The 27,396-nt window shown below is 44.5% G+C and overlaps 2 protein-coding genes and 1 long non-coding RNA gene across 6 annotated transcripts in view; 1 reads left to right on the top strand and 2 right to left on the bottom strand.

The window, feature by feature from the left end:
- The window catches only part of LOC135370018 (homeobox protein cut-like), a 340,306-nt gene extending 328,285 nt beyond the window's left edge, over window positions 1-12,021 (bottom strand). For all 3 annotated transcript variants that reach the window (XM_064603684.1, XM_064603685.1, XM_064603683.1), the window contains exons 1-2: window positions 11,964-12,021; window positions 7,919-7,967 (exon numbers count right to left, since the gene is read on the bottom strand). In XM_064603684.1, coding sequence (XP_064459754.1) covers window positions 7,919-7,957 — 39 coding nt within the window. In that variant the 5' untranslated portion in view covers window positions 7,958-7,967; window positions 11,964-12,021. The remainder of the gene's footprint in view (window positions 1-7,918; window positions 7,968-11,963) is intronic.
- Window positions 12,022-12,307: 286 nt separating this feature from the next.
- On the top strand, window positions 12,308-24,468 carry LOC135370022 (nucleoporin 88-like). 2 transcript variants are annotated; one of them, XM_064603690.1, is made up of 12 exons: window positions 12,308-12,537; window positions 14,855-15,000; window positions 16,449-16,574; window positions 17,858-18,076; window positions 19,711-19,888; window positions 20,328-20,454; window positions 21,156-21,254; window positions 21,962-22,148; window positions 22,612-22,858; window positions 23,217-23,380; window positions 23,755-24,000; window positions 24,348-24,468. In XM_064603690.1, the coding sequence occupies exons 1-12, from the start codon at window positions 12,328-12,330 to the stop codon at window positions 24,409-24,411; spliced, it is 2,013 nt and encodes a 670-aa protein (XP_064459760.1). In that variant the 5' UTR covers window positions 12,308-12,327; the 3' UTR covers window positions 24,412-24,468. The 2 variants fall into 2 exon arrangements, with proteins under 2 accessions (XP_064459760.1, XP_064459761.1); XM_064603691.1 differs by lacking the exon at window positions 12,308-12,537 and adding an exon at window positions 13,309-13,386.
- LOC135370023 (uncharacterized) lies at window positions 19,121-26,920 on the bottom strand. The gene is made up of 3 exons (XR_010415186.1): window positions 26,761-26,920; window positions 26,488-26,535; window positions 19,121-19,150 (listed from the first exon to the last, which is right to left on the bottom strand). It is a non-coding gene; the product is annotated as an uncharacterized LOC135370023 (long non-coding RNA).
- Between the last annotated feature and the right edge of the window lie 476 nt (window positions 26,921-27,396).

Genomic DNA, 27,396 nt, shown 5'->3' on the forward strand with positions numbered 1-27,396 from the left:
CTCTCGCTTTCCGCGGCGTTGTTACCATGGTGACTCGCCTAAAATGTCTCCAATGCCGATGGCAGGAAGACATCACTTGTCTGTAAACACAGCGAGTCGTACACCTGTAGGAACTCCGCCAGTCAATGCAGGATCGATTACGCTCTTTTGCGATTAGAGTTGACCATTTCAAGTTAGCTCTTCTTTCCACGGGGTGGCCACCAAACTAGTTTTTTGGCCACACATTTCACAGGGTTTGACATGAGAAGGACAACATAATGCGTAAACGGGAGACAACGGTAATGCAAATTGCGAGAGATAGTATAGCGTTACAAGTATCATCGGCTACAAAATAGCTATCCAAATGGATTGTACACTCCTTGAGCCACGTGACACAGGGAGGTCGAAATGACGTCGAGGGGATTACTTCTTTTGGACGTAGGTCTTTCACAATAGAAAATCGCTAAAAGCGACACGCGCGTCTTCTTATTACGAGTGACGAGTCCAGAAGGAATTTTCAATCGTGCGTAGATCGAGGGGTCAACGACGATTGCATTTTTAATGCATAATTCCAAATCCGAGACTCGGAAGTTGGAACACGAAAAAGAGCTTTTGGTGTTCCTTATAGTCTCGGGTTTATCATTATGCATCAGTATCACCAGCTCGCTTGCTTCTTAGCCATCCTTTCATTAGATTTTTAACTTGTCAGAAGGTAAGCCACTCCAGGGCTTCCCAAACTCTATCCATCATCATCGTGACTCACACCCCCCTTTACCACATACTACCCTGAGACCCATAAAAAATATAAGATATCGCCTCGCGACTCTCCAGTCTTTTCGCGATGCTACATGCTTTTCAATTTCAGTGCAGGAACAGTAATACAAAAACACTGACGCTGAAATTTAATGAGACAGTCAAAATAGTGAGCGGTTCAGCCGAGCTAGAAAGCACGGCAAAAAGAGAAAAGGAACGAATGTTCCTATTCACTAAAGTGAGCTTATTTGCTAGCACTCGAAGTCCGCTGCCACGAGCTTTTTTGTGACGCAGAACAGTGGGCAGAGCATGGTCTAAGGCACAGGATCTATGGGGTCGGTTGGTACATATCCTGAAGCGAGGCGACAGAAGGACAACAACGTCGTTGTCTGTGTTGTTCTCCTTCTGTCGCCTCGCTTCAGGATGGTCTAAGGACAAGTCCTTTTTCCGAGTTTCCGAAGAGTTTTCCGACCCAGAGTTTGGGAAGCACTGTTTTACTCGAAAAGCAGGCACATCGACCACGTCATATAGATGAACTCAGTCAGTAATCCACCAAGGAATACAAATCCGTCCACGAAAAAGCTGTTGCCGAAGGCCAGGGATTTCTTTCCAGCCCGAATACAACGGTAGAAAGTTTTCAGGTCGGCCAGCGAGTCCAACGTAACACTCCTCCGGAATTAGCATTAAAAAAGAAAAAACCTACCGACACTATTGCAGAACCAAATGTGGGAAATGTGCTAGGGATGGCACGTTGACCGGTACTTTAACCCTCTAACACCAACTTCCCTCGCAGAGCCCCTGACCTGGAAGAGGGGCCTCCCTAAATTTCCCAAACTATATAATCACTCACCTTCCCTTTCACTTAATGCCCATCTCAATACAACATTTTCTACTATAGCATGTATACAGAGGGGACTTAAAAGTGGGCGTGGTCGTCCCGAAAAAAAAGAAAAAGAAAAGGCGTACTGACCGAAACGTGAGGTTCCATTAAGGCCATTACAGCCGGCTGATAGAATGAGGAAAGTTTTGGCGTCATTAAAAGAGGTCGCGGTCCAGCGATATTGTGGTTATTCCCAGAGATCCCGTGTGTTCGATCTCTGGCGATGGGAGCAGCAAAAGGGGGGAGGGTCGCAATAATTAACGCGAGTACTTTTCGATGTCTCCAGGCAGCGAATTCGTTGTCGACCCTGCGTGGAATTGATGAAGCCCAATGAAGAGGAGGGTTGCACGAGGCCTTCCATTACAAAGCCGGGAAAAGCACCGAAAACCTGAAAAAGCCTTCGCGTATATGGTACGGCGTATCGAATTAACTGGAATAAAACGCGTTGACTAGAGATCCTATTGGTCGTGTGGTTTGGACTGATTTCGAGGTTCGGGGTACGCGTGTAATGACGTCAACAACGTGTTGGCAGGGTACAAATGGCTGGGACAAGGTTCGCCAAAGATTTTTCAATCAGACTTCGGCCTTCTCTGGTAGTTGACTGGCGATGTCCAATTATTCTCTTCATTATTACGAATTATTATTATTATTACTATTATCGGACAAGGCAGAAGGCGGCTTCTCGTATTGTAGGAAACATGTTGGCTCTGGAGCCTCGCGCGAGTCGAGTCACCAAAAGGAAAAAGGAAAGGACGTTAGTTTGAAAATTTCGCAAGAAACAAAGAATGAATACAGTGAAAAGTGAGGACAGCCATATGTGACTTCCGAGTTTACAATTTCCGTGCCAGAGGTGGCCTTATCAAGGTGGTCCCCAGAAGACGCGGGTAAACTAGTCTACTTCTACTAGTCTTCTTATAGTCAAGTCTCGGGTAGCAACTAAGTAGTTCCAACTTTTGGATAAAGTAACTGTAACCAAGTTACTCAGGTAATGCAATATTTTCGACGCGTCAGTATAGTGTAGAAGCTTGAAAGATCGTGCCGTTTTTCCCCATTCAGGAATTGCACGTCTCATACGCAGGCAGGATGGCCTTAGATCAACTCCCACCGTGCTGTTAGGGCCAATGGGATATTCGGTTCATACAACGGTATAATTATGCTCAAATAAATGCTAAAATATCTTCCTGAAGTGTTAAAGGAAGAGACGTCGATATTTGTAACAGAGGCTGTTATTCTTCTCTTGAGCAGCCTCTGGTGGAAATATCAGCGTCTCTCGTCCTGAGGCACTTCCCATTTCCTTCGCTGGATTTTCCGCAAGATATTTTAGGGTTACGTTTATTCGGCTTTTAACTGTAAAGCAACTGAGTTTAACGTGTGACTTAGTTACAGTTTTTGCAGTCTAATTAGAATTGGAATTGGAAAAGAAAGAAAAATATGAAGATGTTCGTCCCGACGCAGTCAGAACTGGCTACTGCAAACACGTTTGCAGTCTAACTATAACTGTAATTTCGTTACTTTTTTGTAATTTACCCATGACTGGTCCCCAAAGTGGCTCTCGGAGCTAAACCTTGTCTCCTACGTCACTTTTCGTCCTACATCTAGTAGACTGCATGAGAGCTAGGCATGCATATAGAGTCCTACGATCGATCAATCGATCTCCTCTCATCTCCGTATGTCAGAGCGCACATGAAACGGGAATCACTGCTGGTTGTCTTTTGTGTATATACAGTGCCTGTTTACCGCCTACTTTGTCCAGTAACGAAATTAACCGACACTCTGTGTCTGTTGGAGACTAAACTGTCATTCCTATATTGGGTCTCTCCGTGTCCAGTTTATTATTACGCATCAGTATAGCCGCGATTACATGAATGCCACAGAAGCGCATCGTATCGAGTTATCGCACCTATCCTGACCAGTGGACGTGGCGGAGAGGGGTTGTTGCGATAAGTCGATACGATCCGCTTTTGTCGCCGTCATGTAAACGCAGCTTATATCTGCCTGTAAAAGTGATATCGCTACAAGCTCGTGTTCCTCGGTCATCCGGGTTTATCTTCAAATGCACATGAGGAAAATACCGGCCTCGGTGGCTCAGTCGGTAGCGGGTTCGAACGCGGCCGAGGACGCCAGCAACTTGGTGGTAGAGTGCAAGTTGCTTAGACACGCCGTCTTCCGCGAGGGACGTTAAATACGGGGTACCGTGTTATGAGCCTTCATCGCACGTTAAAGAACTCTCAGGTGGGCAAAAGCAATCGACCGCTGTGGTGGCGCTCATCATCTCAGTTGTCTCGCGACGTAAACCCCCCAATTATTATTATCACGCGAGGAAAATAAAATTTTATGTTAGGAACGTTTTTGCTTTTTAGCGTGAAACTTTCTCAGGAAGGTTGTCACGCACAGCTGCATACTGATGGCAGAGCAGTCAATTATAGCAGTTAAAAGCATAGCGATGGAATACTTGGACATCATTTTCGATACACTACGCGCTCTCAATTATGGCTCCCCCTAGAAGACGTCAGCAGCGGTTCTCAGAGACACTATTTGAGGATACATCCGCAGAGGCACGCGGTTTTATTCGCATTTTATCCGAGCAGATTTCAAAACATCATATATTCATCCGCAAACGAGAATGTCGCGCGGATATAATAGCACCCGCGCAGACCTCCACAATTTAAATGCCCTTTCTCGTGCTTATAGTTTCAGTTCTGCTTTGTTTGCTGCTTCGGTTGGTAACACTCCTGCCGCTTCCCATCATGTGCTTAAGCACCTGTTTGTCGTACTGTAACAGCACATCTGACCGCTTTAACTACTTTTAGTAGTTTAACTATGACTACTAACGGTGTCAAATTGTAGTTTAACTATTAGTGTAACTACATCGCAGCTGCACTAGTTAAAACGACTTTGCAACTATACTACGATGTAGTTGTTTAACTACATTTTTGACTACCCCGATATTTTGTGTGCGTCGCTATATCTATGATCGCTTAGGCGTAGAAATAGCGCGTGGGGAACGAGAACTCCCACACTCATAGCACAGCACGCGCCCCTCCATACAGTACAGATGCAATGATAAAGTCATGACCTCCAATCCGACGACGGAGGGGGCTTTTTGAATGTTATGTACCCTGATTAACACAAAAGACGTACTTTCTGCTCATGTCTCTATTCCGCGTCTAACCAGTCTACACTGCTGCGTTTACGGTTGCGCCAACGTGTTACATCCGCTCACAGCGAATCATTGCAACTGCTTTCGGATGGTACGAAGGTACCTGCAAAACGCTTTACGCAGCCGGAAATTCGGTAATGTGAATCAGTCTTTACTCGAGCAATGCTACGATAGCCAACGGTCCTGTTGCAACACGTTGGATACTGACCTGACTCTCCCTCGAAAGTTGTTAAAAAATGCCAGCCCGCTGTAACCTAACTACTGCAGTTAAGTACAAAACATACGTTTAACTAGTAGTTATAACTACCATATTTGGAAGTAGTTTCTAACTACTTTTTAGCTATCATACAGTAGATTAAGTAGTTACCTACTGCACATCCCTGCTCATTATTCATCATTAATATCATATTATCACTGAAAGATAAAAAAAGAGATTGCATTCGAGGAGGATTTCAACCATCACCTATCAGAAGGCGATAGATTGTCCAACCGTCGTTGCTCGGCAACCCCGTAGACGACCAACTAAACCATCCATAATTCGTAATTAAAAACTTGGGCGCAGTATCTAAAAACGGAAGCAAATATGATACTCTCCTCCCCGTTATCGGTATCCCCTATCTGTGTACTATTTTCCTTATCGCTGTTGCTGCTTCTCCACTTAAAAGCATTCATTTTATCCGACTAATACGTACTAATAATGCACCATAATACACTCCTGTATACTGGCCCATGAGTAGTATCCTTCACCGAGCATGACTTCATTGCACGGGCTGCATTGAACGGAGTTGATAAAATGGCAATCTAGTGTTCACGAGACACGAGATTTCTCGAGAAGCTTCGATAAATGCGCGACAAAATCCTTGTAGCGCGCAGCAAATACGTTGTCACACCACATGGCTGGCGCTGGCTCCCCCATCTATGCTGAGAGGAGTTGATCCCACGTTCGCCTCAGTCCGCATGCCACGAAACACCTCTCGTCAAGATGCTACATTAATTCATCGGAGGCGAGTCGATGTGGCTTTTACAGCTCAGTGGCGTTATCGCTTGAGACAAGTTGCCTCTCCCAGATGCTGTCAATTCGGTGCTCTAGAAGATCTAGAGCACATTCTTCTTCATTGCCCACGCTACCAACCTCAGCTTAACTCTCGTCACCAGGACCGCACCTACACTGAGCGCACACCGCGGTGTTCTAGCGATCGTAATATGTGATTCACGGATATAATACTGGGCGCAGAATGTCCTGGAAGTTACGTAGCTCGGAGATTTCGACTCGGTACTCTAAAGAGCATCGGGTCCGCTTTTCTTTCCTATCGAAAGAGCGAAGGACGTTCTTTTAGACCACTTCCAAAGCGAGGACAAACTTTCAATGATTCTGGGGTCACACAATTTTCCTTCTTCAAACGGAGAAGAGAGGAGCAATCATCATTATCTTCAACCAACAACATCTACTGCCAAATCTGGACTCGCTCCAACCAACGGCATTCACTTCAGTACGTCCAACGTCTCTTTTTTTGTCCTTTATTAATTTTATTCTTTCACCCCATTTGATTATTGTTAACCTTATCCGCGATAAAAAAACAATCGTCCCGATGCGCTTCCACCCGAGACAGAAAGGGAATCATCGGAGAGTGAAAAACAATAGCGACCATCTCTGTCGCCAGTTAGTTTGACAAAAAGATACAAAGAAATCGCATTAAAGCTAAGCCAAGACCCTCGTGTCCTTTTTTTGTAGAGACTTCTCGAACGCATCCATCAGGCGATGTGAACGTTCGAACTTTTGCGGCCTTCCAGAGAACGCCTTTCCAATGGGAACAACTTCCCGATTTCTTGCGCCCACTAAAAAGGGGGACTCGTTATTACCCTTTCAAAACGGCTCTTTTATTTTCTTTTTGCGTAATAAAAAAAAAGTAAAGTCGTTAGTAGTCATGTATAGCGAATCGGCGACTATTAATTACGATCGGGGAGAGAGAACAGTCTTTCGGCTATTGTTCCTTTTATTGCTAGGTTTCGCGGACAACTCTCTTCGGGGATGACTTTCTTTCCAGTTTACGGACGCCAGGCTTTTGCAGAACGGAGAAAAAAAAAAGAAATTAGAGAAAAGAAGAAGGAGCCTGTGGTGCCGTTTTGTTTTCGAGGAGTAATCAGTGGGAATGATAGTTTGTCACATGCACGGGACTGTGTGGGTCAACGCAAATGACGATCGGTGTTCCAAAACATGTCCACAAAACCCGCTGCCGGCAAACTGTCCCCTGCGGTACACTGTGTTGATCGTGAGGATTGGCCACCTCCCGCATAATTAAAAGTGCGCAAAAGACGGCTGTTTTTATCCGTGTCTTACGAGACCGGTAACGTATTGGGAAAGAAGATGGTCAATAAAGCTCGTTGATAGGAAACGTTCCTCTGCGTTTCAACAGAAGGCAAAAGTCACTCATACATATGGATCGATATTATCGCGGAGTTTAAGTGACCAACGAGAATGTAATCCTCCAGAGGCGGTTCTATAGTGGGAGCTGCAGCAACACTTCACTCGAGTGTGTTCGACCACGAACGCTCGTCTGACTCAAGTGTGTTACATGTGTTGCTTCATACTATTTGCATCCCTAACGGTGTATTCACACGAGCGACATACTCACGGAATATTCTAGCCGAAGAAAAAGCGAAAACACTGCTTACGGAGACCAAGTTCCGTCCCGTGTTGTGTGAGCATTTATACGGTGCGGATTACCGGGTGTGGCGTATTGCGCATTTAGCAGACGACACTTAGCAGACGACGCCGTCAGTGTCTTTTCCTGTCGTCTGCTACGAAATATCTTGTGGCTGTGGCGCAGGATATTCTCCATGGTTAGCAGTGTATGCGTGAAGACATGACGCTGAGCGCTCGCACGTGACAGCAGAAAGCTATGACGTTTTTCGCATTGTCCGCTTCTGGGAAAATGTCGCTCGTGTGAATACACGGCAAAACTACACATAAAGAGTAAAAGAAAGAAAAACAGAGGTGACCACTTCCGTCCAGTAATTAGAGTTCCGTGGCACATATGTATTCCTTACGCAGAACCGCTTTGAACCGACATAAATGGAAATAAATCCCAACTGGTGAAACTTTCGGTTCGATAGAATGTCTCAAAGAACATTCGAGTAACACTTACTTGGTGCTTTCGGTGCTTAGCCATCTCGATGAGGTCCATCGTGTAATCCCTGCGAGACGCAGACAGTACATTTAAGAACACTTTTTTTCAAATGTCGTCACGTAAAAAAAACGAGAAAGAAAGTTGGACAACTTAACTACCCTCGGACGATGGGCGTTAACTAGTCGAGACATATTATCGCAAATTGCCGGAGATACTTCACAATCAATGGAACCATCGTCGCCGAGGGTGTCGATGGTGGTTGAAAACACGTGAACTGACACCTCTTGGCTGTTGCCTTTCACGCAACAGGCGGAACATACCAACTTAGAGAAAAAATGATGCTTTCAAAGTCATACTATACGAGCTTCGAAGCTCCTATATACCGCTCGCACAGTCCGGACAAGAAGCAGCTTCTCATTAGAACTAAGTAAGAAAATCATTTGCACGCAAGATTAGCTCTTCCAGCTCTCGTGGACGCGAGGCAAAGCTATTATAAATCGTTTAGTCTTCTTTGTAGAAACTCCTTTCGCGATCCTACCCTGCAATGTTGAGCAAAACACGTATGAAAGGTAATAAATAAGAAGCACCTCGGCAAACTCTCCAGAGGGTGTGCGTGCGATATTGAGAATAACGTAGCCTGTAAAAAAAGGCCTCAACGAATGGGAATATGCAGCATCCGATCGTAAATTGAAGCCGGAGTAAGTTATGCTGTAATCACAATGAAGCGCCTTCGATGCCGCGTTCTTCATAATCGGACGTGCTCGGAGTCCATCTTGCATGAGTGGCTCAATAACATGCACCGTCTCAGTTCTTTCCGTACAAGGAAGGGAGTCTCTCTCTCTTTCGTTTTTCACGAGCCTCAACATTTCTGGCACTGCGTCGAAACCAAATGCGCCGGGTTATTCCGCTCGCTTCTTTGCTTTTATATCATTACTGCGAGTGTGCGAGCTTGTTAGAATGTTTTCTTCCTAAGGGAGGAGGATATTGGCAAAAATCTTGGACGGGGGGACGCAAAGGTTCGTACATCGGAGACTCAACTAATATCTTGGACGCAATAACCACCAATTAGAGCGATAGAAAAATAAACAAATGTAAATAAAAATCTGCGACGGGAAGGTAAAGCAGCTCGGATTCTATTCTATTCTGCGACAACAAATGCGCGCAACCAAAATATATTTCGCCTAAACGAATATGCCTTCTAGCGCACGGATCTGGGAAGCTGTAAAATTGTTTGATTTTGCCGGGAGAATAATAAAAAGTCTTATTTATCGCCATCTATCTCTGGAACACGTCCGTCCATTGGCCGGGTATGCGTACGCACGTGCACCAATACAGGTTATTCCGCTCTCTGCGGATGAGCGCAAATAATAAAAGGCGCGGAATATGAGCGGCCGCATAAATAAGGAAGAGCCAGCCATATTCCGCGACGGGTTTTTGAAGGAAACAATATCAATAGCTTTCTATACATTCACGATATCGTCCGCACGTGATGGCGAATGCCAATAGCGGACTTTGAAAGTTTTCCGTGTCTTATGGTTCCAGTTTTCGCCTGGCTACGGAGAATAGCCCGGGAAAGATAAAGGCCGCCAACTGTCGCCCCCCCCCCCCCCCAAAAAAAAAAAAAAAAGAAGAAGAAGAAATCGCCACCGTATGTAATGTGGGATGCAAAGAAGGCCTCCTGTAGATTCCGATAAGACAACATTTCCTCGAGATTGAGAGAAGAGACGTCTCTCTCTTCCTTCAGTCTCGAGGTCTTCGTCTTTTGTAATGTCACGGTGTTGTACAGCTTGGGACAAAAGTTTACGGAACACGGTACCTGCGTATTTCTTCATCGGAGCGCTACCCTGCTAGCTGTCACGAAGCGATCGAATAGGAAACGGGTGGCAGGCTATTCTATTCATCTCTCAGTATGTATGTCCACTCCTTTTTGCTGCTAGGTTGTCGCTCCATTGGAGAAATGCGACACCCCGGTGTTCCGTAAACTTTTTTCCCAAGCTGTACTTACACCAGGTTTCTGTCGCACACTGGTATCGTTTACATGCTGCCTCACGCGGTATAATTTTCCTATAGTTCGCAGGACGAATGATGATTTCTTCCTCAAAACCGGAGCAAGAGCATTTTTGTTACAGCGAGTCGAAAATTGGTTACTGCAATGAGTGGAACACACAAAAGAAGTTATTACCAAGAAACGTTCATCTTGAAATGATCCTTGAATCTCTGGCATCTCCCACGAAAGGTTTCTCCTTCAACAATGGAGCTGGTTCCAATACACTCAAGTAAAAATCAATCGCCTTAAAAATTTACACATTATAGTAATTATATGTAATCGCGCTCCGATAAATACATTTAAAGGAGCATAGAAGGCACATTAAATATTTTTCCCGCGATGTCGCGCAAAATATTTCTCGAGAAAATTAGTCTCCCCTCTTCGCGTATTGTGACGTCAGAAGGTGGCGCCAAATATAAGAAGGCGCTTCCCTATTGGGCGACTGCCATGACGTAGCAGACGAGCTTTCCTGACCTCCTTTCAAAGGACTAGCAATCCTAATTTCTACTCCACCTGACATTGTTCCCAGCAGACGGCAAGCAGAACAACTACTACCTCATCTGTACTGCCTAGTCACCTTTCTAATGCAATGTCATCGTTATCGGCCCTGGATTGGGTCTTTCAGTGTAATCTTGAACATTCCGTGAATCATGAATGGTATACAGGATGTTTGATGAGGATGTACGTCCACCCAAATGATATGCTGTACTGGACGTGCCACGAGAGTGCCGCGTATATCTGACGGCGAAGTGACCCCGTATAAAGTGCACCCCGCCCTTTGCAAGTAGTACGCGTAAATAACGGAGTAAATATTCCAATCAACAACCAAATCCCTCGGAGGAAGCAAAATCAACCCGGAGAGACCGGGTTCACAAAAGATTTCGTCTTGAAGACAACGTTTCAGGAAGGAACAACAGCTCTCCGAAATTTCTACAATATCCAGTTGATTCCGTGAATTGTCCCAAGTTCTAAGCTTTGTTACTACAGGAAACCAACATTTACAACCTACCTACCCTGTATTGTCAGCCTAAAAGAAAGAAAAAAAAATGATTCGTGTAAAGTGGGCTTTCCCTCAGAGAGGGTGCACTTGCAGCGAAGTAGCCTTTACAGGCGTACCGGCCCGTACGGTTGCCAAGAAAGGCGATTTCGAAAAACTACACAAAATGTTACGAAGAAAATTGTCATTGTCATCGAGCTGTACTGTGGACATTTGTGAAACAATCACTGATGAGACAGCATGGAACTGGAGGTTCGTTAACATAGCGCCGTCACTTCGCCGTCAGATATACGCGGCACTCTCGTAGCACGTCCAGTCCAGCATATCATTTGGATGGACGTAAAAACTTGCCCAATATGTGACAGCTGTCACCATTACAATCCACAAGCGTCAATTGCAGCACTTCCTTATGCTACACTAAGTGCTTGTATTCCACGCAATAGAACAAAACAGAAGACTGCAACGACAGTAAGAGTTATTATAAAGCACGTCTGCTAACAATGAAGTTAGGGCAGTATTTCTTCGGGGCATCATCCGCTGATAATTATAACTGATCCCACAGAGACGAGCGTTCCCCCACAGACGACAGTCGCGTGCCCTCATTTATCTTGCTCTTGCTTTTCTGTCCCAGAAGGATTTATTTACTTAGACCGACATCTGCTGGGCGACTACGGCGACTCTCATCGGTACGGAAACGAGACGGTGGCTGCGCGACTTTCAAATCTGGCGCACCTCACAGCCAGGAACCGCACATGCTTCGGTCCCGAGGTATCCCGTGCAATGAGTTAGGCAGCAGAAACGCGTGCAAACAACAGCCATGCATGGCGAACGCTCTGCATGCAACGCTTGCATCGATCACCACTGATAACCTATCAATAGAGAAACGGAGATGCTTGCTCCGGAGAAAGCATTTCTCTCCTTTGAGCGGAAGGAGACCCCAACTTTGCCAATGCTACAATTTGGAACCCGCGTCTACTTGTGGGTGATACCGCATGAGAGGAACGATGGAGGCAGCTTACCTGTAAGCGTGGAAGGTCAAATTCACGCCAATACGGAACTAAACCGCGAGCGTTTGCAGCCATCTTGGCCCACGACGAATGACAACTAATTGACCACGTGACCAGTATTGCACTCTTTACTCCCCTTCCCCCATTCTGCTTGTTTCGAATTTGTCTTTTTTTCTCAAATCTACGGACACACACGGGATGAACGGCATCAATATTGCGAGTCCTCTGCGGTTAAATAAAGGGAGAAAATTATATAACGCCAGCTTTTTGGTGAGAAATTATTGTGATCGCTTTAAGTTGAACCGTTGAACCGCGTTCGAGGCTAAAAATTTGCTCAACACTCCTGGGAGCGAGGCTGGGCGTCTCGCCAAACAAGATGGCGGCGCCCTGGAAATGGTGTGAGGCAGGCAGCTCGTTTTTAAACAAGCTGGCTCAGAATGGAGACGGATACTGCTCGAGCGTACACGCGAGAAATTTGATTGCCGTGTATGACGACTTATTGCTTGCTTGGAATCAGAAAGATCAAGATGTGCTGGCTGTTAGTGTAAGGAACTCTGCACAGAACGTCGCCAAAGATGACTTTCAGGTGACAAAAAGTCCATGAAATTATCGTGTTTCATCTAAATTGACTCAATTGTGAAAGCTCGGCAGCTATTAGTTGTGATCATGCTGAGTTGGAGGGGGGGAACATACGTTTATTATTAAAAAAGAGGGGGGAAAGGTTAGCCTGCGCTACGGCGCAAGTCAGCGTGTGTGTGTTTTTAATGGCGCGATTATCGAATGATATGTGAAACAAAATCCTCGCACTTTCTACCTTTCTCCTTCAAAGCTATCAAAATACATCGTTGCCACATACTTTTTTTTTCTATCTGCTACTTTTGTCTTGCAGCGTGACCCACGAAAGGCCAAAGAGCGCATCGTAAACATTAAATCTCAGTCATTAAACTTTTGCGCGCCGTAACAGCTCATGTTGGATCTCTGGCTGAACGAATGTATCGGCGATTTTTGACGCTGGGCCCTTTTCGGGAAGCGCAAATTGCGAGGCGACGAGTTTGCCGGCGATTGCGAATGGCGGGTCGAACAGCCGAGCCATAAATGAGGCAGGCGACATTTTCCTTTTTGAACTGACCGGGCTTGGTTAGAAGGCGCACGTTATAGACTTTATTAAACGTCGTTAATTTGTGAGAAAATTGACGACGTGCTTTGAAGGCGGCGCCACTTTTGATACTGTGTCCAAAATTTCTGTAAAGTTGGTGGCTGCGGGACACTGTGTCCAAAATTTATTATTTATTTATTTTTCTAAAAAAAAGGGTGGTCCAGTCTAGGACAGCTTGCTACGTACACTGCCAAAGATCAAGCGGAGCATTTTGTGATGACAGAAATTGAGGGGGGAAGGTCAGGTCACCCGTACGGCATTACAGCTGGCCACGCAAAGGTTTGTAACCATCAAATGACTGGATCTTCACAAATGCAATCAGCATTGCTCCTAATTTATTTTTTCTCAGGCACAGATTTTTTGTGGGATTTCTGTTTTTTCACCAAACTTTCGTCAATCTTGTTTGAGGTGCGCGAGTTGAGAAAATATTTGATTTTATCTGAAAACGAGGAACCGAAGTGTAACTGATGGTATGGCGTAGATGTATGTCAGCTGGTGGACAAACAGAGAGACGACACCAACACAAGTCTCAAACCAGCAAATTTTTAATTTTGAAGCAACATGCCACAGACATATAAACAGACTGCATGAGAAAAAGAGGAGGAAAAGGTTTAAAACTGGCCAACAAACATTACAGACCAAAAGGGGAACACGGTCAAGCTCAAGCACAACTGCCCGCATTGTGGACTGCTAACGCTTCGCTGAGAAGTTGCTTTCGTGTATCAGGTTCCCAGGCTATAACTGTTGTTTCTGCCCAAAGAGGTTGGCAGTTGTTACAAATTTGTTAAGTGGCCAGATAAATGTGAATCTGTATTTTTTCTATGCTGACATAGACTGATTTAAGCACTGCGAAGTTTGTTCGATATTGACAGACCCACAGGCCAGGGGGATACAATAAAGTACATTCTTGGCGCAAGGAACAAAATTCAATGATCCCACCTTGTTTTTAAATGCTTTAAACAGGCAGGTAGAAGACCCACACATGCAGAGTACCACCAAATTCTAATTGAACGCAGGGCCTCGGCCTCTTTGTCGAGTGCCTTAAGAGTACGGCGCCTGATAAGAAGTGTATTGTTGTTTCACATTTTCACAAAATTTCTCATAATCTGAAATCTATCTGTCAGACCTGTGATGTACGTCTTCTCTTCATTTTTGTCTTAACTGCCTCACTCCCTTCTCAAAATTTGGATTGCGGGGTAAATCGTAGATAATTAAATTTTGTTCCTCGCGTTAAGAATGTAGTTTATTATATCCCGCCTGACCTGTGAGTTTGTTTCTATCAGTCAAACTTTACGGTGCTTAAATCAATGGTTAGGTAAGCGTTGAAAAAATCCCAATTCATATTTATCTGGCCACTTAACAAGTTTGCAACAATTGCCAACCTCTTTGGGGAGAAACAACAGTTACACGAAAGCGACTTCTGAACTTCAGCAATCCGCAATGCGGGCAGTTGTGTTACTGTGTCCATTCATCCTGCATACAGACATCTTTTGTAACACTTGTATTTTAGCTTGACCCTGTTCCCTTTTCGATCTGTACTGTTTCGTTGGCCAGTTCTAAACCTTTTCCTTCATGTTTTCTCATGCAGTATGCTTATATGTCTGTGACATGTGGTTTTGCAATTAAACTTTTGCTGATGTGAGTTTTGTGTTGTCCTTCTGTTTGTGCCCAGACTCGGGGTCCTGCACTACGGAACCCAAGTGTAATGCGCAAATATTTCTAAGTCGATTTAAAAAATCTCTCGCAGGTGTTGGTGTTGACGAACCCTCCGCCATACGAAGTAGACAATGTCCTCACCAACAGAACTCATCACCTGTTGCTGTGGGGCCCACGTGGGGTCACCGTCGTGCTGCTTCCAAAAGCTACGGTTCTAAAGGAAAAGGCCGTCTGCAGGCATGTGCTTTCACGTGTTGGGAAATTCTCACTTTAGTCGCTTCTTAAGTGACTAATTAGTCAATTACAGAAGTCTTTTGAAGTCCCAATGCCATTAGGCGTTATTAAGTCACACGGGTTATAAAGGGCGTCTCTTTGTATTTGTCACAGGTTTTAACTACTGTATGACTAATTACTGAGAATTCTTTAATTAACTCTTTAATTAGGAACTTTCGAGCAAACGTGAGGCAACAGAGTGGGAGGTAATGCTTATTGAAAGCCATTCTAGTTTTTAAAAAAGAAGCCAAAACCGAAACCACGCGTATCAGGAGAGCAGGGAGGACAGCGCTCATTCCACGTCAGAGGGCCACATACTTTGGAGTGACAGGGTTGATTGGAGTAGGTGTTCATCTGCTGGCAAGATCAACAGTTTTGTAGCCCAGATAAGCTGCAGACTGTGAATGTCACGTTCTCCCTGCGCTACGGTTTGGTTTCAGCTCATTTGCGTGGACATTTCAACGCGCGTGTCATTTTAGCATTTAAAAGAAATTAGAATGGCTTTCAGTGAGCATTATCTCCCATTCTGCTGTCTCACTCTTGCTCAAAAGTTCCTAACTGAAGGAGCACCAAAGTGACCCCCAAAATATTTTTTTGTTTTCCGCCGCGGTGTGTTCTGCAACGGATAAAATGAGCTCCCACGAAAGAACGATGAGAGCGGGTGACTTACAGAGCACGCGCGAGGCTCTGTTCCGCACGCCTTTAAAAAATCCTCTAGTCGTGAAAAGAGCGCATCGCCGAACGAGAGGACGTCGTGACGTATCATGGGCTCCGTTACGTGACCAGTGACGTACAGCGGCATAGCTCAAGCACGTATAAGCAGCGTGTGAGCTGAGAAAAAAAACGAAGGAAAAAGGCACATAGCCATTTCTACGTCAGGATCGTGTCTGTCATCCGCTTTCTCCGACTGTTTTTGGAAATTCGATGGAGCAGTGATAATAAACCGCAGAGCGAAAATATTTTGCACGGTGACTCCCGGTGGACAGCTTCACCGATGAGGCAGGGTTTCGAGCCACGTTAAATGTCACTTCCGTGTTCCTTTAAAGAGTTAATTAATACCTTTTGGGTAATTAGTCATCTAGTAGTTACAAACTATCTGCGTGAGAATGCCCACCAAGCTGTATAACTCAACTGCAGAAATGGCATCGATGCTGCTCTCGTAGCATTTTTATAAAAGAATCCGTAATACATTAAAAAAATCTCGCGTAAGTTTATTATGTCTAAATCCATTCAATTCAGATTTCTTAATAAAGCTTCTTATTAAGTTTTATCCCTATATGATTATTCTTAGTCGGTTATTTTGTAATTTATTAATTGCACTGGGCAAGTCCCGGAGCACCGCATTAAATATTTGCAGCCATGAGATAACAGAATGTATTCGAGCTGCACATAATGCCGGGGAATGCACGCAGGTCCTGGCCAATTGGAGAGCATTTTTTCCTGTGCAACAAATCCGTAGTGGTAACAGATGTCGCGTGGCACCCAGACAGTGAGACAGACAGTCACATACTTGTGCTCACCAGCGACAACCATCTGAGGTGAGTGCTCAATAGAACCACTAATTCTGCGTGGAACTTCTTCTGGGCAACATAATGTCGTTACAGACTGGTGAATGATGCTGAGTGATTGCACTCGTAAAAACATTGCACTTGTTCCTCCCAGTTTTGCGGAAGGAGGAAGCGCTGAAACCCGTTTCTTGAGGCAAAGGAAATATATTTTAAAGGTAGTATATTGTAAAGCAGCAGACACGTTATGTTGGCAGCATAGTTTAACAGCTTGTTTCTTGTAAACCCAGCACAGCAAGTTATACGTGTGACAAGGAACGCTAAATATTTTTAATTTGCTACTATGATTGTGGCAAAACGGCTCGGGGCGACATCTGGTGGCAAATAACCCACAATTTGTCGAGCAACGGTGATCTATGGTCCCGACTAGCTTGCTGCTCATGATGATTACGTAGCCGACTTCTTTTGTTTTGGTCACAGTGTTACGCTGGTGCAGTGTAGTTTTGCCAGTGTACCCGACGATCGGTGCGCAGTTGGTGGCGACAGTGTTGCCATTATTTTCTTAGAAATACACGTGTGCAATTGTAATGAAGATTGCGATGTAAGAGTAGTGAGGGCTCGGGCTATCGAATAGATAAATTATCTGGGATTGCGGCTCTACTGCTTTACAGTAGCTTTAACAACAACTGTAAACTAGGAACAACAAGAAAAACTTGCGAGCACAATGTTCAACGGAACAACCAGACCTTTTCCACGTGTGTTTTTTCTGTCATACCAAACTTCAGATTTTCGTTACGGATCTTGCAAAGTTACGGAAGAAACTGCAGTCAGAGCAGAAAAACTGTTGTTCTGTGCAGTTGTGCTGTGCTGTGCTGTGCTGTGCTGTGCTGTGCTCTGTCTAATTTACAGACCCAGAAGTCCAGACTTTTCATAAATCGCAGTCGGCTTTAAAAAATATCGAAATTTGTGAAGGCGGAGTAAGTTGGTGCAAAGATTCTGGCCGAGATGAGAACTTTCTGCACTTCGTTACCTTTTGAAGAGTTTCGGTAAAAATTAAAAAATGGCCCTTTCCTGAACACCTTCATTGTGTGCCATAAATCGGGTTGTAAACTCGCTAGAGTTCTACACGCATGTATGGTGACAACACCTTCTGACATTTGTATCACCGTGTGTAGATGCCACATTGTGGACTTGGAGTGCATCGCCAGCTGGTCAGATGTTAGTCGATTTAGGCGAAGAAGAGAAAAGCTGCAGTGAGCAGTCTCGCTTATCTCGTATTTATCCGTCGGTTATCTCTTTTTTTCTCGCCACAATAGGTTATATAATATATCGGAACCACAAGCGCCGCAGCTCATGCTTCCGGTTGGGGTCTGCCATGGTCTGTCTAGCAGCATCGGGGCATCACTAGGGGAAGACACTGCAGTCAGCTTCGACTTTGGTCAGCAGTTGGAATGCTCCAAGTCACGCCAGGTCTTTATTCTCATGGGGAGTGGTGACGTGTACCTGACGCACATTTCTTCCACTGATGAAAACAGGTGAATTGGCCGCATCCTTTCAAATACAGAAGGTGTTGTGAGGACCGGAGAGGCTCCGCAATTAGTATTATGTGTACTGGCTGGAAGAGAAGCATTTCTACCGATGCTTTGTACACTTTTCTTTGTCAGTATCGATGGTGGTCCATTGTGTTTCAATTAATTAATTTACTTTATATCATTGTGGATTGCATTAGAGGGGTTACACCGATATAGCTCGTTAATTCTACCACATGAGTCAGTATAATTAGTTAAAAGTATCCTCCTAAAGATTCATATCACAGCACCTAGTGTTGCCTCATTTGCTATGTAACTTTGATTGCAAATTGACATTATCTACACCTGTCATCTGACATGTGTACAAAGAGCTTGTGGCAAACATCCCCTTTAATGCTACCATTGATTGTAGCCTTTAAGGACGCGCAGGAGACAAGCTAGAGGCGAGCCTAGGGGGGCTCAAAATTAGCACAGAGAACTTGATTTACCGCAAGCAGACTTTGTTGTGGTCGAATTAAGTTTCATCCGTCCTGAAATTCACGGCTTTGTTGCCTACAACTTGTATATTTAGAGCCTCGTGTTTTCAAGTTAATTTACTAATTATGCCTCACTCCCAATGTGCGTGACTGTCACTTCGGGCAAAACACCAAATTGCCAAGCAATTTTGCGTAGCAAATTTGGCGAGGCGGCCATTTGTACAGCGTAATCCAGTATAATTTGAACTTCTAGAAAATTGGAACCGATGCTCGGGTCCTGTCAGTCACGTGTATTTCTACGGGGGAAAATGCATCTTAACTTGAACTTATGTGACGGTTTGTTCGAACGAGATGGCCCGACTACGCGCCCCCCTGGCAGAACGCGGTGCTGTTGCCGCGTTAGGGACGCGTTTACTTATTAAATGTTCAGTTTGCTTATTACCATTATACAACCATTACTTACAAAAGTGATAGTTGTGCCAGAGGAAAGAGGAACAACAAACTAATCAACGTAATTGTGTGCTCAAATGCACAGAACGATGCTACTTACTTGTAGTATGCTGAGCGAGGAATCTTCGCTGTTTTAAGGGGATCGAGACATTTCCTGTTAAGAACGCAGAAAACAGAAAGGTGTTGATGACAGCCAATATATTCTGTAATTGGGATGGCGATAATTGCATTTTCGGTGTTCGCGATTGGGTTAGGCTCAACATCTCAAACTATGTCGATCGAGTTTTGGCTGAAAAAACAAATGCAACCGCGTATGTATAGCGGCTTATTTTCTACTATCGGATGTTTCGATGCTTGCCTGTACATAAATATTTTGGAACGAATGACTCTCTTACGTTTTGCCATCGCGTGATCGCGGATGTGTGGCAAGGCCTAGCGATCCATGACGCGTCTCCCATGCAGCTGGTACGTGATGCCACGCATCAAACCCTCATTCCGAGGAGCTCCCTTTAGTTCAAACTCCACTTTATTAGAACAAATCTTCAGCCCCCATCGAGTTCGAATTACCGCGATAGCACTGTACGGGAACAAGTGAAGACTAAATATTTTGCTCTCATCTTGCTTTTTACTTTTCTGCCGGAAAATCTGCTGCTTCGCACGATATCACCAGATCCATCCAAAAAAAGACTAGGCTGTATTTCTATTTTCTGGTAGCACCATGTACAGTGGACGGGTGATGGGACCGCTAAACATGCAACCCCCGAGTGAAGACAATTACGGCGTGGACGGCTATTCCTTGCTCTGTCTTCCGTCCCCCGTGCCAGTCCTGGTGATAGCCACAACGGCAGGGACTCTCTACCACTGCCTGGCATTGGGGATGCCACAGCAACAAGTAGGTCTTTGCTTTTCACCAGCACTTGCTCGTCATTACTCCAAAGGGTGGTGGTCGGTGTACTCCACTCATAGCCACAGCATGAAAACAAACATACTCATCCGTATTTCTCACGTTGGAACACTTCGAAAAAGAGAGAGAGAAAGAAAGAGTTGCCAACAGCTTTGTGCCAGTGAGTGGTGCATGTTCAAGATTCACGCGCAAAATCTGGCACCGTTCATTTACCCTTAACTGAATACTTTAAGCACTGGCTCGTAGGCTAGTGACGTTTTTGACAGAAACGTACCCGAGATATAGAAGCACGACGTACGATATGGCAACAATCCAGCTCGAAACAGAATCGCAGAAATTAAATGGAGGAAAATTGGCTCTTATTCAGCTAATCCACTCTTATTCAAACAATTTGGTGTTGAAAACAAAATGAATGTCAATTTCGCAGCCTTTCAACCAGAATCGGGGAGAAGTGGACACGGTACTCTTTGCCTTTGAAAAGGTGAAGCTGGACCTGACGTTCACACCTGGAAATGAAGACGATGCATTCGTTTGCCCCGTTCGTCTCACCAGGGGTTAGTTGGGTGCAACATCTCATTCCACAATATCCGTCGAGGGCGTAAAAGAAGATTCTTTTTGAAACAGAGGTGCACATTTTCTTTCAACCACAAGGACACAGTGTTGGTGGCATGTGGTTTTGTTGCGTCATAAAATTGGGAATTCACGTAGAGCATTTCCAGCCCACCCTCTGTTCAGATGTGAGCTTATTTTTTCCACACCGTAACCAATGTGTTAATGTGTGAATATTTAAAACAGTAATTGCCGCTACAAACCCTGCCTAATTAGTGCTCATATGCCCACTGGAAGGGAAATGGCAGTGTTTTAGGTCATTTGAAGCGAGCCAAGGCTTGGCAGTACTGCTACCAAAGAACTCAGAAAATTCGTATTTGGGTGCTCCAAATTGCATACTTTGTTGCTTCAAAGTGTTCCAAAATGCGTATTTGAAATGCTCCAAATTACGTTCCTGGAGTAGCATTACTGTGCGTAGCAAAATTAAAGCCCCGCATAATATTCCCTAAGTGTCCTGCCGTTGGGAATTCAACACTTTTACCGTATAGTACCGGTTGCCGTGGGCTGACACCTGTGGTGTCGATATTTCGTGACATCTACTCACACTAAATCTTTGAAAATGTGCTCTTATCAAGATTCCATTCTCAGAGTACAAAGGAATCGTTGGGGTCAGGAAAAGCTAATACGGTATTGCGGTACATTGCAGACCCCACCTGCCCGCTGAGGTATACCTGCAGTCACAATTCAGGCCTTCATGCAGTTGCCCTGCCAGTCATCAATCACTTGCACACTTTTGCTCAGAGTGGTGAGTTCAAGATAACCCAGCTAGCTATTAATAACGAAATGTTGTTATGACTATTGTTACACCGGGTACACACACAGTTTTATTTGTGTTTTGCCCGCTCATTGATTTACACATACTGAGCCACGGAAGTCAAAGTAGGTAAGGGCACCAATAATGTGCATCATAATGTACAATACCTCAGCTTTACAATGAGTGTTACACAAAAAAAGTTAAAATAAATGTGCTTATCGCGCATCACGACACTGAAAGAAACACTTTAGATTAACTTTAAATTGCCACGTGTTATTATTTTGTGGTATGTTTTCCGGGAGGTAATGCACTTTCTCGCTACGGCGTGATGATTGAGACGTTGATACTGGTTTGTAGCCGCTACTGTCACAGGGAAAAGTAACGTTGACAGGAAAGGTAAATGTGGCAGTACGTATTAAAATCACGCTTAGCTCTTGCACCTGCACGTAATTAAACTTTTCAATTGTACGTAATACAAGTGATAGTACATTTGCAATAACTCTGTTTCCGTCGACCCATTCCCACTAACGAGGGAGAGCTAATGGAAACATTTCTCTGAGAAAGAGGAACAAAATCGTGCAGTACGAATGAAACCAAACCTAAAGCCTAGTACTACTCCCTTTCCTTTTACCAGAAATTTTAAGAAAGGCCAACAATAGAATAATTTGAGATTATCTGAAATGTCAATATGTTCGCAGAGGACAATGCTGGTGTACCTCCTCTGCTGCGGAATGAACCTTGCATCGTCGAGAGCTTAATATGTACGAGGGCGACAACGAGCACCTTACCAACTCCACTTGTCGGTGCCTTGGTGCTTCCCAGAGTCCCTGGACCCGTCTTAATCGTCTTCACAGCATCGTGGAAGATTGTCATCAACTTTTTAGTGTAGGCATTTTTTATTTTGTACATCTGTACCACATTGCTGAGCAATTTGCGCATGATTGCCGATGGATCGTGTGACTGATCCTGTGAAGGATTATGTCTGATTGTTTACTGACCACTGTGTTCCAGAATTGGAGCTTTTTATTTAGTCAACTCTCACGCAGCCATGCAGTAGTGACGTGACTTGCCTTTGCAAGCAGTAGAAAAAAATGTATGTCAAGTACTGTCGTGTCAATGACTCGCACATGTGTACATAGACTCCTGTGCTTTCAAGTTGTACGTTTTTGTAGAAATTGAGGGGGGAATTGAGCATTATAGTAGAGGCTATAATGTACAGGGTGATATCGCGTGAAAAAGTGAAACAGAAAAATTGGTAGAACACAGCATAAGTGGCTCAAATGTGGATGCAAATGGGTTAACCCAACACCTTTAACCCTAACTGTAAGCGATGGATTTTTTGATCCAGCCAAGGTTATCAAGGCTATGTGCCCCAACTGTTCTCCTCCGTCCCTTCCACCGTGGGTGCTTCCCTGCAGCGTCCAGAACGCTCCAGCTTTGAGCAGCAGGTGCAACAGCTGCTCGGGGGTCGTACTGTACCACAGCTCATTCAGGGGACTTCGGGGGAGAGCTCCTTGCAAGAGTGCCTGGAGATACTCTTTGCAGCCACGCACAAGTTTAGGGAAGAATGGCTTCAGCGTCTCGATTCCTGTCAGGTGACACATTCATTAGATTTAGGTTGTGAGAATCTTCGATAAAAATCGCGTTCGATGTTTCTGCAATTCCTTAGTTTTTACTTTTCCCTAAGCCCCGTTTTCTTGTCTCTCGATGTTTTCTCGAATTATGTAGCTTTCCCTAGTTATTGTTTTTCCAGCTCTTCATGGTTGCTTTCCTTGTCTTAGAATTTCACAGTTTTCCCCGAACTTTACCATTTCTTTACAGTAGAAAGCATACACTATTATCAGCCACAAATAGGCGTGACATAGACATTCATTGTGTACACAAACTGTCATTCAAATCATCTTGATAGGCTCTAGCCAGCATGTTTTTTTACCATGCTGCTTTATTGACCAGGTGCTGATAAGAAGAAGGATGCAGACTGTAAATATGCAAAAGGACGAACAGCTGGAGAAAGAGGAAAAACTCAGAAAAGAGTTTGAACAGATTCAGGCGAATGTAGCCTCGTTGAGAGAGAAGTACGATGCTGCGTATGGAACACAGCAAAAGATTATCAAGAGGTGGGCCACTTCATAAATTTGCTTTTGTGGTTTTGCACGACAAATGAACTATTGCCATGGTGGTGAGCCTGTCAATTCGTGTTAAGCGCATTTAAATGTCAGCAGTTTTAAGCAGTATAAGTTCTTTTTTTTTCATTTCCTAGTTTTCCGTTTAAGTTGGATTTGTGTTCGTTCTAGAACTGGCACTCTGGTTTTCTGATTTTAAGATAGATTGGAACCAGCAAATGCACCTATCATCGCGAGTGTTGCTCAAGATTTTGGCTTAATTTGTCTTCAACTTGCTCAGGTTTTGAGTAATCCCAAATTATTTCTTCGGTGATCTTTTTAACGCGTAAGCAGAGCCACGTGTAAGTTGCTATATCTCATTTTTTCAGGGCTGAAAATGTCCTCCACCACCTTCAGCAGCAGGTACCTCAGTTATCGAAGGCTGAACAGGAGATGCAAAAGGAACTCGAGGGCCTGGAAGAACGTCTTAAGGGAATGGAGACATCCCTGGAACAGGCACGACTCAAGAGGGACTACCAGGAACGACACATGGAGTCACGCGGAGAAGAAGAAAGTGTTGTCCAGTACATCAACAATGCCCAGATTGAGAATATTCGCAAGGCCCTCAGTACAGAGTATGTTTCCTGCTGTTCCTTTGCATAGCGACAGCTCTATCTTCTGCCGTTTCTGTTTCTAGTAATGGAGGAACGTGGTAAGAGTTTCTGTTACCATTACTGTTCCCTGATGGAGGTCGGTAAAGCAATGGCAACGTGGGATTTGTAACCCAGTCCGAATTGCGGACTTTGTACGTGGTTGTCTCGTGATAGGGTTACTTCCTTTATTGCGAGGAACTGGTGTTGCTTTGTATATAAGCCTACTAGTGGGAAGAGCAAGAACTGCAAGTGTGATAACACTACGTTACAGTTAACTGCCTGTCATGTTGGTCTCTGAGTACTATATTACTTTTCTTTCTCTTTTACAGGGGAAAAACCATCAGCGACCTTGTCCAGACAATCACCCAACTGAAACAAGAGCTGTCCCTTTGAAGCATCATCCTGTCTGTACAGTTTGTTACAAAATGAAACAGTATTCAGTTTTATGCATCACAGAGTTGCACTCTTGATTGTGGAAAAGTAGACAATTCCTCCGTCATCAAACAAAGGCATCAAAGGCACGAGTGTGATGGGATGTTTTGAAACTACACAGTGTACGCCACTTAAGACACAGTCTATTTTTTTCCCACACAGTGACGCAAAGTGTACACTATATCACATAGATCGAGAAGTTACCTGTCAAAAAGAACTTGTTACAAGTTAAGTTATCGTGTCAAAAATGTTCCTAAGTTAATAACAAAGTTCTTCAGCCTGAAATGTAACTCACAGTTACAGAGTTACATAAAAAAAAAAAAAAAACGAGTTACTTCCAAGTTGCCTCAGACACAAAATAGCACTACGCAGATGCAGCCTTACGTGGCGTATTGCTGCCCCTGTCCAGAATGTATGCATCTGAGCTCTTCTTGTGTCTCACGAATGCCAACAAGGACACACTTTGCGTGCGCTAACACTGTAACTAATGTGAGGATTAAGATGGGCTCATTTTAATTCCCACATTAAGTCAGATAGTGGCACACTAAAAACATTCCAGTTAAAAAACTATCGTATTTTATTCTTTTAGAACCCATATTAAAGTACCAACCCCGAAGCTGTCAATAAAGTCAGCTAGCTGTTTCTCTCCGATTTTTCTCTTTCTTTTTCCAAGTTGGAACTCTGAGCAAAGGCAACGATAGAGCGTGTAAATAGGAGATAATTTCAGTGATCCTGAACATTGTCATAACCATTTCTGAAGAACTATCGTACATATTTTTCTCGATTTTTTTTTTTTTTTTTTCATATTTTCAGTACCCGATTTGGAAAGGCAGCTTATTTATTTCTCTCGGTGTATCAAGAGGAGTCTTTCAGACAGCCTTTCACACACTCTTCTGCTCCACAATAACTACACTGCTCCTGTTTTTATCTATATTTTTATTTTACGATATATTAGAATATTTTACGATAATTACAGTCATTTCTTTCTGTGTGACCCTCCATGATGTGGTCTAAGGCCAATGCGGCCCCTGCGCTATACTATGCTGCACAATAATAGTCAACCTCCAGAGAAAGCGTTCTAAGAAAAAGTATGTTATTACGAGTAGCCTAAACACCTTTTGTGAAACATGTGAGTGGAGCAACTGCGCTACTGGTAGTTAATTTTTTGTCGTCTATCTTCCCGTATTCTTTGTCCATGGCATCAGGTGTAGAGGTAATATGTGTACAGTACTGCCAACTCAGCAGACTGGCAGGATTTGAGCCACCTTGATGTCTCATGATTGCAACCACCACTGAGTGAATGCTGCACACACTTGGACATGCTAGTGCCATTTCTCTATAAATTTATACAACCCATTCGAGGCTACCATAGTGGGCCTAGATAAACGGAGCTTGATCGCTTAAACGGCGTGACATCATTAAGAGCCCGCCAATCACAAACGTGCTTTTGCTGTTTTGATGGCGAATGATGACCGTGGTGGCCGTCATGAGTGAATTTGACGTATTTGATGTAATATGCATTGTGGAAGCAGTGTCTCAACTTCGCCTGCTGAAGACAGCCTAAGAGGCCGGGCACTATTTTCCAAACGTTGAATTACCTACACATCCGTGCTTATTTCCGTAAGGCTGTAAATTTATTTGCACCTCACGGGGTCGGATGTGAGGTAATTAGTTCCCATCAGTGACGCCAGTCTACGGGGAGCAGGGGAAGCTATTACCCCCCCCCCCCCCCCCAACCTGAAGGGGTTCCAAAAAGACACCTTGCAAGTACGAAGTCGCTATAGGACAGAAAAGAGAAAAAATAGGGGTGTTTCTCGCTCGACTGCCCTGGAAGTGAAAAGTAGATGCCTGCCCTAGGTTCCCTTGACATGGTTTGGTTATCTTGGCAGTTTGAAGCAGATGCCCCATGGAATATGGCCGACATGGACGTCTAAACTTGTGTTCTCTCTTTGTTCTATATTTTTGTGCTCTCCCATCCACAACTTCGTAATGCGACAGAACACAACGCAAGTAACAGAAGGAATGGAAAGGACTTACTTGCGTACAACTTGGAATGGTGGAACCAGAGTAGTGCAGGTGCGGGACCTTCGAAATATACGAAAGTTAGCTGGTGAACGCAGTGGTTTCCCCAGAAATAGACTTCTGGGAGGCTACCGAGCTTCTAAAGGGGAGTGTATATGTATGGATGCATATTTCTGGGTTTATGCATTGGAAGCTGAGCTGTACAGGACAATCTCAGAAGTCTGAGGGGGGGGGGGGGGGGGAATGCCATGCTCCTGAGATCATCAACATCTTTGGCGTTTCTCTTACCTTCCCAACATGCAGACATCGTAATATTTTCGCTCCAAATTGCCGAAGTGCAATGACAGTTGCCCATGCCGCCAAAAACGCAACTCGTAAACCTTTGCAGAACCCACAGAAAGACCGCGCTTAGGCTGATTGGATGGCTTGGCTCACGTGTCAACCAATCGCCGCGCTTCTGGCCCCGTGGCAACCGAAAGCGCATCTTACCAATCTTACGCGTTCCTGCGGTTTATCGGCTTGGCCAACCCTAACAAGCGTCAGCCAATCGTTATTGCAGTGCTATGTGCAAAACTATTTTTCGAATCCCAGAACTGGCTGTACCGGCCGTGCTGGTCGTTGGGGTCCCAAGTGCTTTCCGTCACGCGCTAAGACTTCGGAACGTCCGGGAAAAAATTGCTGCAGGTCGTTCTGGCCGGGATGTAGCTCTCAAATACTCGCCTTCTGCGATTTTTTTTTCACTCAATATCAGACAGTTGGAAATACAGTAGTTGAAACCTAAACGGGACTGTGGAGAGCAAGACGTGAAATTTCCCACCCCTGCTGTAACGGCGCGGGCGGGAGCGTGCGTGACGCTGCATATGCTTCAGGCTGCATTGGCAGCAATAGCATATTTCTCTGAATGTGACGGAGAGTATTTGAAGA

Source organism: Ornithodoros turicata, chromosome 10 (assembly GCF_037126465.1).
Source record: "Ornithodoros turicata isolate Travis chromosome 10, ASM3712646v1, whole genome shotgun sequence".
NCBI classification, from domain to species: Eukaryota; Metazoa; Arthropoda; class Arachnida; order Ixodida; family Argasidae; genus Ornithodoros; species Ornithodoros turicata.

What these genes read in the sequence shown, in the direction of transcription:
- LOC135370022 (XM_064603690.1), top strand. Translation starts at nt 12,328, where the DNA reads ATGGCGGCGCCCTGGAAATGGTGTGAGGCAGGCAGCTCGTTTTTAAAC. An exon ending in ACCAGCGACAACCATCTGAG is followed by an intron (nt 16,575 to 17,857) that starts GTGAGTGCTCAA and finishes TCGCCACAATAG; the next exon opens with GTTATATAATATATCGGAAC. An exon ending in TGGGGATGCCACAGCAACAA is followed by an intron (nt 19,889 to 20,327) that starts GTAGGTCTTTGC and finishes TCAATTTCGCAG; the next exon opens with CCTTTCAACCAGAATCGGGG.